We start from the raw sequence: 13,385 nt of genomic DNA on the forward strand, positions 1-13,385 counted from the left end.
AATTCTTTCTCAGTGTTTAGAAGATACATGAATGTTTCTTTTCACTTCACAGGTGATCTCGATAAACATTTGGTCCCCCATTCCAAATGCCACACAATGGCCCATAACCATCCTGTCTGAGAAGCTAGTTGGATTTGATTCTTCCCTGGGTTGGGTGGAGGCAGTTGATTGAGTAATATGAAGTGTTTTAATTCCTTACAACCCACCTGAGCTGAGCCACTGAAGTATAACATCCCTTAATTTCTGTCCACTGAAAAAATCACCATGGGCTGATTTTTACTGTCTAATAGTGCAACAAGCTGCCATGCAGGGAATAGGGATGGGCCCACAGCCAGGGGTTTGGGCTTTTTGGAACTAGGTGTGTTGAGGAAGTTATAAGAAGCACATCAGCAAAGCTCTTGGAATAGTGCTATTTTGAATACTGTTGGAGAAGCCAGCAGCTACATAACTTAAATTCTTTTTGAACATGCTCTTCATTAATATGCAAAGTTTTATGAGGCTAGAGAATCTCTAGGGTTTTACTGTAGTAGTCAGTGAGTACTGTTATCCTGTGTAGTGGAACTATAATCACTCATTTCATGCCAAATATACTGAAATGATGTCTTCTGCCTCTTTAAATGACCATAAAGGGATTCCAGTTGCTGGATGTCTGTTATGTTGTAATGCTTTATCCAGGCCTTCTATTCTCGATGGAACAGCATCTCTGTACTAGGTGTGTGGTGTGTGTGTGTGTGTGTATATATAATATGTGTGTTTAATTTTTTTCGCTAGTTAAATTAATATTATGTGGTTAGAAATGGGGGATCTGTTCAGTACCTACAATGTTGTTACAGTCCTAGTGCTGATAGAATATAAGCTAGTGACATCACTATAATATGTTTCACCCAGTACGCGTGATAAACTGTGTGCACTTGTCTGGTATCTCCTGTGCATGTGCAGCTTAACACATAGATTGTATTTGTTCTTTATGAACTACTTAAACTTGCTCAAATCCACCAAGAATGGCTTGAGCAAGAATGATTTTAATGTTACAAACAGTACTACACCAACGTTCTAGTTCATGCTTTATAATGGGCTTTGTGTTCTTGCAGTGGGGCCCAGGGTGAATATGCTGGATTGACTGCAATCAAGGCTTACTTAAATGCAAAAGGAGAATGTCATAGAAATGTAAGTGTGAAACTGTCTGAGACATAACTCTTTGTGGAGCAAATGGTTTGGAGAATATGTTCTAGAGGAAGAATGGTCCAGTGGTTAGGTTGGTAGCCTGAGATTTGGGAAACCTAGAGTCCTTGTTCTGCCAAAGAATTCATGAGTGACCCTGGCCAAGTCACTTTGGCTGTGCCTTAGTTCCCTATATGGAACAAAAGGTAACAGCTTCACAATGTTTGATGTATTGATCAAATACTACAAGAATAGGAGCCATATAAGTACCAAACGTAAGTTCAGGTTTGACCAGGGCCGTAACTAGGGCGCGGTGAGCGGGGCAGCCACCCACAGTGCAGAGCTGCCAGGGGTACAACAGTGCGGTGGCACCATAAGCGGCGCATGAGTCTTCCATTTTTAGAGAGGCTTACACACGAGTGCTGAAAGCTCCCTAGAAATGGGAGGAGCCACTGGCACCTGCCCCTACTTCCCCTCTCCCCCAAGGCCACCCCCACCACCCGCTCCTCTCTGCCACAGAGGCAGTGGGCTGACACACCTCCAAAGGGAGCTGATCCATGCTGTATCCACAGCATTTTCTCTCCTGCATGGCCAGCCCAAGCCTCTTATATATGCCACCCTTGGGTGGAGCACAGGATTGGGCCCGGCGGCATCAGGTCTCTCTCCCCACGGGATCAGGCACAGCAGCATCCTGCCAGAGCCCAGGGTGCTCAGAGCCCCATCTCCCCGCAGGAATACGGCCCTGGGACCCTCGCTGGAGCAGGCTCTCTTTGGTGCTAGGACCACAGCAGCAGGTCTCTAAGGGCCCTGGCTGGTGGGAAGGGCCGAAGGAGGAAGGGCTGCGCTCTACATGCAGCCACATGCTGGAGTGCCTGGGGTGCCACATGAGGAGGAGGTGCAGGGGGCCAGGACCACAAGGGAGTGCAAGGATTAGGGGAGAAGGGGGGTGTGGGAAGGGAGGGTCAGGGGTGAAGTAGGGCACGGGAGGGGAGGGCAGGGGTTAGGAGTGAAGCGGGGGTGCAGGACGGGAGTGGACTGATACCTGCATGTCCTCCAGTCTGAAATTTCCAGAGCCCTGGGACACAACTTGTTAGCCTTACTGTCTTAACACTACTAAAATTAAGCATTCATAACATAAACTTAATCTACCTCCAAAAAGAATTCCTTCCTGTCAACATACACCCTTAAATTGATATAACAGTGTTTCTTTCATAGCATTAGAGGGAAAAATCCCTACTTCTTAAGGAAACAGTTTTAAATAGTGGGCAATTATTTATCTGTAAAATAAATCTAATAATAAACAAGTTACAATGGTACCTCAGATCCCCTAAGGGGCACATGGAAGAACATGAAAAAACAGCTTAACCAGCATAGCAGGCATCTAGAAGAACATTTTCTCATTGTATTTAACCGTTATGCTACCGACTAGAACAGGCAGTAAAGCAGGAGTGGGCAAATTACAGCCCACGGGCCAGATCCAGCCCCTCAGGGCTTGGGGGTTCTCTGTATACCCAAGACAGTTCTCTGTATACCTCTGAGTTCCTCTGTGCTCATAAGTATCCAGGAAGGATGATAATTGTGCAGACAGCCTTTTGAAGGAGCTTCCTTTCTAAAGTTACTCGGATCAGCACGTGCCAAGTATTTAGTGAAATCAAAATAATTTTGCAATAAAATGACTGGTAGTATATTATGTCGTTGAATATAGTAATGTTCTTTAAAATTGTGTTTTTTCTGTTGCATATGGGCTTTTTTCACTTGTATATCTCAGTCTACGGTGCAGTTCATGGTGTGATAGCTTTAATGAAGAATTGCTGTTTTGGGGAAGCGATCACTTGACAGCAAAAACTGTCTCTGGTCTTGATTGGACAAAATATTCTTTCTTTCTGGATTTCCATGGCATTAAGATTTTAAATCAGACCGTTTTAAAGTAATTTTAATGTTCTTGTGACTTAATAATGGATCCCTCACTGAGGGATCAAATTATTGTTTTCGTTCTATGTCTGGAAAGCAGCTAGGTACAATCTGTGTGGCGTTCAATATTTGAAGATCGCCCACGGCAGGCTTTCAGGGTTAGAACGGAGTTCAAGAGGAGAAGAGACAGGTTGTCAGGGTCAGCTTCCTGGCTGGGCCGGCTCCAGCTTTTCTGCCGCCCCAAGCGGCCCTCCGCCAAAAAAAAAAGACGAGCGGTGGCACTTCAGCGGCAGCTCAATCACACCACTTCTTCGGCGACGGGTCCTCCCTCTCTTCCTCCTCGGCGGCAATTCAGTGGCAGCTCAAAGAGGAAGAGAGGGAATGAGGGACCCGTCACCGAATTGCTGCCGAAGACCCGGAGGTGCCGCCTCTTTGAATTGGACGCCTCAAGCACCTGCTTCCTTCACTGGTGCCTGGAGCCGGCCCTGCTTCCTGGAAGCAGGATGCCCACTATGTTTCTTATAAATTTTAGTATGATGAGGAAGGAAGCATTTGTTAAGATTACAAAAACTTTGTCAATTGAAATTAACACTTGGACTTCTTTGAAACTTGTTACACAGCAGCATCAGTCTCAAGTTGTTTCTTTTTTATATAAAGGTACTTCAGTGCTTACATTTCTCCAGCGAGCCTAAGATATGTATTTCACTTAAACATACACACAAGTTTTGTTCTTTCTACGTCATCTGGTGTGCTTGATCTCTTTCCCAGTTTCTGTAAAAGCTGGCACTGTATCTTATTATCTATGGCTGTCCTAAAGTTCAAATGTAATGTGCACAGCCATGGGGTAGCTGGCTTTTTGCAGTGGCTGAATATGAAAGCAAACGAACCTGACCAAACGTTCTCTTCGGAGTAAGCCTCCTTTTGATTTGGTGCCCCCTTGTGGGGAAAATACTCTGAGAGATGCAAGCAGCCATCATCACATCTAATCATTTACACTTTACACCAAGTGGCTGTAAAACACTACCCGGCCAAAATGTAACATTCTGTACCCACTCTGTAATTATGCAGCTCCATTGCAAATTACTATATAAGGTGCAGTACAGTGGAGAATTGGGCCCCTTACATTCTTTTCAGTACACCTGGAGATGTTAAATATAATTACAAACCTACTTACCTAATTGCAATCTACTATGGTGCCAAGATAACTGCTCTGTTTGCAGCGAACAGGGCAGTTATCTTGGGCGCCATAGTAGATTCTCTTTTATTAAATTATTCGGATTTCACTTTTTAAAAATTGACTGTTTTTATTAACATTTGGTTTGTAATTATATGGTGTAAAAGCAGAAATCTTAACTATTGCAGCACTTCATTTAATTTGAAAGCATGTTACTTGTTGACTGTAAGGCACTTTATTATAAGATACTTTGACTCAATTAAAATTAAGTAGCTTTATTTACATACTTATTTTAATTATAAACTTAATCTGTTTAATCCAGAGTTGAGGTTTACAAGAGAGGCATCACTGTGTATAAAAGTAGACTTGGTTTAATGATTTGCAGAGAATACTAACGCAGCATCAGTGGATGTTGGTGGGGGTGGGCAAACCATGACCCATGTGCCAGAACCATTTTAAGGTGGCCTGCGAGCTCCCACTGAGGAGCAGGGTCTGGGGCTTGCCTTGCTCTAGCGCTCCAGCTGGGGAGCAGGGTCAGGGGTTGCACCACGCAGCTCCTGGAAGCCACGGCATGGCCTTGCTCCGGCTCCTACGTGCTCCAATGGCCCCCTCTGGCGCTCCAATGGGAGCTGCAGGGGCGGTGCCTGCAGGTGGGGCAGTGTAAAGAACTGCCTGGCCATGCCTCCACATAGGAGCCAGAGAAGGGACATGCCACTGTTTCCAGGAGCCGCTTGGGGTAAGTGCTGCTCGGAGCCTGCACCCCTGAGCCTCTCCCCACACCCCAACCTCCTGCCCCAGCCCTGATCCCCCCTCCTGCTCTCTAAATCCCTCAATCCCAGCCCAGAGCACCCTCCTGCACCCCAAAGCTCTCATCCCCAGCCCCACTCCAGAGCCCGCAACCTCAGCCAGAGCCTTCCCACACCCCTGCCCTAGCCCTGAACCCCCTCCTGCCCCCGAATCCCTTGGTTCCAGCCTAGAGCACCCTCCTACACCCCAAACTCCTCAACCCCACCCCAGAGCCTGCACACACGCACCTGCATTCCACACCCCCACCCTAGCCAGGAGCCCCCTCCCACACCCTGAAGTCCTCATTTCTGGCCCCACCCCAGAGCCCACACCCCCAGCCAGAGCCCTCAACCCCTCCCGCACCCCAACCCCAATTTTGTGAGCATTCATGGCCCGCCATACAATTTCTATTCCCAGATGTGGCCCTCAGGCCAAAATGTTTGCCCAACCCTGACATTGGTAATGAATTTGAAAAATGTTTTTATCTAATTCTTCTACAAAGTGGTGGAGTTTTAGTAAAATTGGCTAACAAATTTGTCAACTAAATTCATAAATGCATAAAAGCAGCTGAGTTTTATTATGCTCATGTACCTTCAGTAATTTAATCGTCAAATTATTCCTAATTTGCATTTTTTTTTTAAATTGGAAAACTGCTCATATGGACAATAAAACTCAAAGATTTCTCTGTTACATCCAGATACCATGATTCTTTAGAAGCTCTATCTTGCATCCAGAGATGAAATACAAACCACATGCAAGTAGAACCTTATAATGGAAGTGTTCTTCAAAAGTGGCCCTCAGTGTGAGGAATACTCAGTAAATGAACAGTTAATATGGTAATGGGTTTTATGTAAACATTTTGCTGTATGAAAATTGTGTTGAATTCTTGTAATACAAATAGTACTTCTGTTTGTACCTTTTCTGGAGGTCTGATAATGAAATGCACCTTTTGATGGGTTTTACTGCATTGGGATTTCATGGTTGGTCACTGTAATTAGAACTTACATTTTTCCCCACTCAGGTTTGTCTTATTCCTAAATCTGCTCATGGTACCAACCCTGCAAGTGCCCAAATGGCAGGGATGAAGATTCAGCCAGTCGAGGTGGATAAAAATGGAAACATTGATATTGCCCATCTAAAAGCAATGGTGAGTGTCACATCTGCTGTTTATTTTGGGGGGTGGGAACTTTCCCTCTGGGTAATGGATTGTTAGCAGCTGTATCAGATTTTCTGTTATGTGGGAAAACGGTGCAAATAAATAATAGATACCTGCTTTAAAAGAAGAATAAATCATTCTTCCTTTTCTTGTTGTTTGAGACACAAGCCATTAAATTTGTAAGCCCTCTTTAAATTTGGGGATCCTTTGTGTAGAAATGGTTGAAAGAGTATACATTGTAGCTTCTTTCATGGCAGAGTTGTTGGGTCCCCCCTCCATCCCCTCCCCCGCCTTCCTGTGTTCAGTATCTGAAGTGAATGAAGCATATTCATGTGATTCTCAAACATTTGTAGCTGCACTTTAACCTTCATCTACTGAAGAGCAGTCTCATGGCTGGGTAAGATGTTGCTAGGCAACTGCCTCTGCATCTCTGAATAGATTGGCCGCAGATGAAGCTAAAGAAGTAGCAGAATATATTTTAAATATATTTGGGAGCTGTTAGGTATTGAAATTATCATTGCATCTTTGCCACTGAAGGAAAAAAAGACTGACACCCAATTACCTAGAAAATGTGAAAGACCAATTTTGTTAACCAATGAATGCAGCTGGTTTAAAATCTCTCTCAAATGTGATTAAACTTGCGTTTCTCGTTCAAGTGATTGTGCGCACATACGTTCCACTGTAGATGTGTGCATGCCCAATGCATTCGAGTTAGAGACTTTTGCCAGCAGCACACGTGCCCCTGCCATCCTTGTGTGTGGAACTGAAGGCATAAAAAGGGCCTGCCCACCGCCTTCCTCTCAGTTCCTCCTTACCACCCATGGCAAGAGTTGGGGCTCCCCACCACTCTTGAGCCTCAGTTAGCTTCAAAAGAGATTTTCTCCTGTTTTATAATTGTAGTTCACTTCAGTGTAGTTCTAGTTTAGTTTGTTAATAGCACTTTGGGGGATGTGGGGTGGGGGTGGGGGTATTGCCATGCAGAAATCTCCTGGATTGAAAAAATGTACCACATTCAGGGCTATTATCTGTGTCATTGATAGGCGCGAGAGTTGCCTCATTTGTTTAGGCAAGGGATGTGTGAGAGACAAATGTCCTAGCTGTATCTCATTCTCCATGAGGACAAAGAAACAGGGATTTCTGCCTTAGAGCTCATAGAAATATAGGGCTGGAAGGGACTTTGAGAGGTTATCTAGTCCAGCCCCCTACAGTAAGGCAGGACCAAATATACCTAGTCCATCCCTGGCAGGTGTTTGTCTAACCTGTTTTTTTAAAACCTTCAGTGATGGGGATTTCACAGCCTCCCTTGGAAGCCTATTCCAGAACTATCCCTAGAATAAGATTTTCTTTTTTTCTAATATTTAACTTAAATCTCCCTTGCTGCAAATTAAGCCTCTTAGTACTTGTCCTACCTTCAGTGGACATGGAAAACAATTGATCGTTATCCACTTTATAACAGCCCATAATACATTTGAAGACTGTTATCAGGTCCCTGCTCAGTCATCTTTTCTCAAGAGTAAGCGTACCTTATAGGTCGGGTTCCCTCCAGTTTGTCCACATCTTTCTTAAAATGTGGTGCCCCAAACCACCTTTCCTTTGGGATACTTTGCTATTTTGCCTTTAATATTGTCTGAGAACTTTTAAAGGGTCTTATTCGTATGCACCCTCCATTCGCTGATCCAGTACCCTCATGGGACCTGGATTTAGTTTTGGCCTGTTTAATGGGTTTCCCTTTCAAGACTTTGGCAACAACTTGATTATCATTGCTGTCAATGAAAATAGCCTTTCTGGGAGCAATTACTTCCTCAAGAATGGGGCTGGAGCTTGAGGCACTGCTAGCTGACTCTGTCTCCATGACAATTCACAAAAGTAAGGTTTTTCTTAGGCTACACCTGAAGCTTATGTTTAAGGTTGTATCTGTATTTCACCTCAGACCATTCATATTCCAGTTTTGTTTTTCCCCAAAAAAACCCTCATTCTAGCAAAACTGAAGAGAAGCTTCACACTCTCTAGTCATTTGGAGGGCTCTATCCTTATCTGGACAGCAACAAAAATCTTTCAGATGAGGCTACAAAAAGTTTAGGAGATTCACTGAAAGGATGACAGGGCAACCAGTTACAGCCCAGCATATATCTCACTGGATTTCTGACTGTATCAAGGTTTCCTCTCCTCAGAGAATAACAACCCATTCCACTAGGGTTCGTTACACTTCATCAGCCTTCTTAAGTAACATACCGATAGTAGACATTTGCAAAGCAGCAACAACATGGTTGTTGGTACATATCTTTTTCAGTCATTACACTGTCACTCCAGCTTCCCGGGACAATGCCATCTTTGCAAAGTCAGTGCTGTAGTCTCTCTTCAAGTCCTACCATCTCTAAGGAAACTGCTCGTGAATCACCTGCAGTGGAATGTATCTGTGCATAATCACTCAAGGGGGTGGGGAAAAACACCTGTTTACTTTCCTGTAGTAGTGTATAGTAACTGTTGTTCTTTGAGATGTATTGTGCACATATACATTCCACAACTGTCCCATTTTCCCTGGGACTGTGGGTATTAGACAGACAGTTGTGTGAAAGATGTTATGCCCTTGGCTCCACACACAAGGATGGCAGAGGCACATGTGCTGCCTCATGGTACTGCCGACAAAGTCTCCGACTCGACTGCATTGGGTGCACACATACTTGTATGGTGGAATGGATGTATGTGCCATACATCTCGAATGGCCATTACCATACAGGCAAGTAACCGTTTTTCATATTACTTTTCCCTCACTATCGTTGGTTTAAATTAGTCTTGGTGAACAAACATTTCTACATAGATGCTTCTGAAGGAAAAGTAGATCTCAACAGCTTTCACTTAAGTAACCAGACATTTGTCATGATAGAAAATTTGTATAAACATTTTTTTTCTTAGCGACCATTAAATTTCCCCAAAGTCTACAACTTAGCACCAAAATCATGTGCCAGGAAGGGTGATTGGCAGTTACGATTTTGCTGGATGAGATGGGTAAACTTGTTTTCAGCATGTGAAACACTTGTGGCAGTGATTTTTGTAAAGAATTTTGCTGAAGAGAACTTTGTGACCCTCGAGTAACCTTCTATATTCCCTCCTTTTCTAAAGGTGGATAAGCACAAAGATAACTTGGCAGCCATCATGATCACATACCCATCCACCAATGGTGTGTTTGAAGAGGATATCAGTGATGTGTGTGACCTGATTCACAAACATGGAGGCCAGGTTTACCTAGATGGTGCAAACATGAATGCCCAGGTGTGAATCTGTTAAACAGATTTTAGCTATTTATTGGTGTTGGTGGTGGTAACTTCCAGAGAAACAACAAATGTCAGTTCTCACACTTTCAACTCTACCACAGCTTCACCATAAGACTTGTACACCATAAATGTTTGGAAAGAAACTGAGGCTACCAAAAACACCAGTAGAAATTGGATGTTAAAAAATATGGTCACAGTTCAGGGCAGAAATCAGCATCTCTCTCCTTCCTGACCGAGGGTTTTCAAGGCTGCACAGTTCCCTGCCTTATACGGTGATATTTTCACCAAGCCAGGCGGCCTAAGCAGCCCAGTGTCTGTGCTTTGCTCTCTCTCCAGAGGCTGTGAACAGCATCATTGCCTGCAGTTACAAGTCATCACACAGCTCTTTATAAGCAAGCACATTTATTAAGGTGACAGTATTGGAGAGAAGACACATTCAAAACAATAAAAGAACCTACCTACCTACATACAAAAAAGCTTACCTGAGGTCACCCATCAGTCTTATGGGGCCGTCACAGGTCAAGTCCTTCCATCCCTTCTGCAAGTGTTGTTCCCTTGTGGACGGTCCTGTCGACTTGTTGGATCAAAAGAGAGGCCCTGAGAAAGTTAAAGCATTTTATCCAAATGTCATTCCTTTGTCTGCTAGTCTCTGGAGAATCCAGTTTGAAAGAGTATATGGAAGGCTTCCCAGGTGACACCTCCCTGGAAGGACAACAACCTGGCTGGTTTGTCTTAATCACCACCTATTCCCGACAGAGCTTTAGCCCTCCCCCGTGGAGTAGAACACAATCATACAAAACCATTAACTTAAAACAATGGCCCCCAAAGATACTTACACGCAGTGATGAGCTGCCAAAATATTAACAACCGGTTCCCTCCTCCCCCCCCCCCCGGGGGGGGTCGTGCCCCATCCAACCCCTCATGTTCCTTGACACACACCCCCAGGGACCCCTGACCCATTCCCCCCTTCCCTGTCCCCTGACTGACCCTTGCTGCCCCACCCAACCCCTCCTCTCATTCTCGATGGCCCCCCAGTACCCCTACCCCATCCAACCACCCCTTCTCTCTGTCCCTGAGTGCCCCCACCACCTCATCCAACCCTGCTCTTTCCTGACTGCTCCCCGGGACCCTTGCCCTCATTCATTCACCCTGTTCCCTGCCGTCTGACCGCCCTGACCCCTATCCAACCCCCCACAACCCACCCCCTCCCTGCCCCCTTACCACACTGCCTGGGGCCGGGACCGGGTCCACTCTGCCAGGACCACGACCGGCGCCGCGGGGCCCAACTCCCCGAGCCCGGCCGGACCAGAGCAGGCACTGCTTGGCCGGATCTGCAACCACGGGGGCCGGGACCAGCACCGGCGCCGCGGGGGCCGGGCTGGAGCTGTGGAGCCGAAGCTGGGGACGCTTGGCGGGGGCCAGGACCAGGCTGGAGGGAGCCGTGCTCTGGGACCGGGAGCTGCTGAGCCACCTGCACCTGCCCTTCCCTCCCCCCCCCACCCCCCAACCCCCGGGCCCCAGCTTGCCTGCCTGCTGCTTGTTCAGGCTTCCCGCGAACATCTGATTCGCCGGAAGCAGGGGAGGAGAAGGGGGGTGGAGCAGGAGAGGAGGGGGAAGTGCGCTTGGGCCGGAGCTTTTGTTAAATAAAGCCCTAATAGAACTGGTTGTCCTGGAACAACCGGTTCTAAAAGGGCTGCTAAATTTAACAACTGGATTGCGCGAACCGGCTCAAGCTCACCACTGCTTACACGTAGTTCACTAAGGTCACACAAAGAGATGCAGGAAATTGCTATGTCACAAATATAATTTAAAATGGGCTACATGCTGAATTACCATAAGTCTAGTGAATAGAATTATTTGTAATGTTCTCATTGGCCTCAAAGATTTTTCTAAGAACTATCTGAAAGGCCAGCATAGTAAATTGAATTTTAAGTCTAAAGTCCTTTGTGATCTAGGTGTCTGTTACACATTTAGTTAGGAATTTAACATTTGTAAAAGATGCTAAACCTTCCTATATTTAATGGATATGGCCTTGTAAAGGAAAACAAAATTAATCTAAATTTTAGACTCATTTTTGCATAGAAAACTGGCACAAATTGAAGCAATGACACTAAAGCATGTTGATAGGTAATTAACAGATGCAACTTTCTACAATGGTGACTTCTAGAGTGTCAAATGGCAGTGATGAGATCAGTTTGCATATGAAAAATACATTTTCTGAGACAGCATTTGAGCTTTTGGTGGTGATTCTCCGACAGGTGGGTCTGTGTCGCCCTGGAGACTATGGCTCTGATGTGTCTCATTTAAACCTTCACAAAACCTTTTGCATTCCCCATGGAGGAGGAGGACCTGGAATGGGGCCAATTGGAGTGTGAGTATCAGGCTTTAGCTCTTAAATTTACTTTGGAGGAGAAGGCACCCTAGTTAATTGTACAGAACAATTGAGAGTAAGGGCCACTAGCACTGACTTGGGAGAGGCTTAGTTTTGGCAGCAGTTGTTGTGTATGTTTCTGTTTGTAAGGCAGTTAAGACTGGCATTTGAATACCATTGTATTGTTGTCTTGATATCACTACTGTGCTCACATATCCCTCAGCCAGTGCACTAGAGTCTTGACAAGCAACCACCCCTTGGTGACTCTGGAGCCAGACATATCAGAAGTTAGTTTTTAGTTAAATGGTGCTAACAAATTTGCCTCACTGTGGTAGTGGTTTTCCATGTTTTTGTGATGGATTAGCAGATGGACGCTCCCATGGTCCCCTTGCACAATCAGTATCCTGGAAGTTTCTTTTCTAGACTTCTTATTCACTTCATTTTTGTTGGTTTGTTTTCTCTTACTCCCTAGAAAGCTACATGCTGTTCTGGGTAGGTGGGAGTCTTTTATTGATGACTAGCTATAAGGAATGTCCCAGCAGTTGCGAAGAGAAGCTTGTGCAGGTGGGCTGATACTGATCCTGGAGTCTGTCTATGCAAATTGCAGTCATGGTCAGCTGCATTAAAGGGCCTGCTTAGGGAGGAAAGGCTGGTGACTTTCAAGGAGAAACTGCATACTTTACCCACAGCTACTATAAATGTTGATTGTGGATGTACAGCTTTCCGTCTAACCCTAAACTTACCCCATCCCTTACTCCATCACTCTGTTCTACATTTCTTCTCCTTTCACCCATCCCCAATGACTAGTCTAATGTTCCTCAGATTGGGAAATCCATCTCTGCAGATTTGTTTGGTATTGGTCCTGCTTTGAGCAGGGGGTTGGACTAGATGACCTCTTGAGGTCCCTTCCAACCCTAATCTTCTATGATTCTATGGTGAAGGGAAAGAATTCCATCGTTCTAGAATAACGTGGGCACTGACCTGGTGTTTCATTTGCAAATAATGAAAACATAGGCCATGCTCCACCTGGAAAATGTGTGCTCTGTGTGTAGACGATCATCCTGCTTGTTAAACCCATTGACTTCTTGCAACATGAAGGGTCTTAAACTTTTGGTCCTGATGATAAATACCACATAAGCAAAACAGATAGGATAAGGAAAACCATTGCAATAATGGGGTGGCATGGGAAACAGCATGATTTTGCATACTGTAGTCTTGATGATAATCTGTGCTCAAATCCGGACAAAAACCAGTCTAGGAAAGAACAAGGATTTACTGTTGCAAATGTAAGTCTAACACAAATAGACATGGGTAAGGAACTGGCAATTTAATACGGAACCTCTCACTAGATTACCAGCTCAGATTTATTTTTCAAGTAAGTTGTCTTCAATCTAATCTTTAATGGACTAGTGTCCATCTTGCAAAACTCACCACAGCAATTGATTCTATTTGGAGTGAATGATAAAGGAAATGTAAACTGGCATGGAAATCATTAAAGTGGATTTCTACACTTGATATTCCTGACAGATTAAAAAGAAGTGGGAATCCTCTTCT

General features: G+C 44.9%; 1 protein-coding gene across 2 annotated transcripts in view; it reads left to right on the top strand.

Moving 5' to 3' along the window:
• Positions 1–13,385, top strand: part of GLDC (glycine decarboxylase) — a 58,578-nt gene that overhangs the window by 37,033 nt on the left and 8,160 nt on the right. For both annotated transcript variants that reach the window (XM_045020476.1, XM_045020477.1), the window contains 4 exons: positions 1,092–1,167; positions 6,054–6,179; positions 9,309–9,458; positions 11,719–11,831. In XM_045020476.1, coding sequence (XP_044876411.1) covers positions 1,092–1,167; positions 6,054–6,179; positions 9,309–9,458; positions 11,719–11,831 — 465 coding nt within the window. The remainder of the gene's footprint in view (positions 1–1,091; positions 1,168–6,053; positions 6,180–9,308; positions 9,459–11,718; positions 11,832–13,385) is intronic.

Source organism: Mauremys mutica, chromosome 6, assembly GCF_020497125.1.
Source record: "Mauremys mutica isolate MM-2020 ecotype Southern chromosome 6, ASM2049712v1, whole genome shotgun sequence".
In the NCBI taxonomy this organism is placed as follows: Eukaryota; Metazoa; Chordata; order Testudines; family Geoemydidae; genus Mauremys; species Mauremys mutica.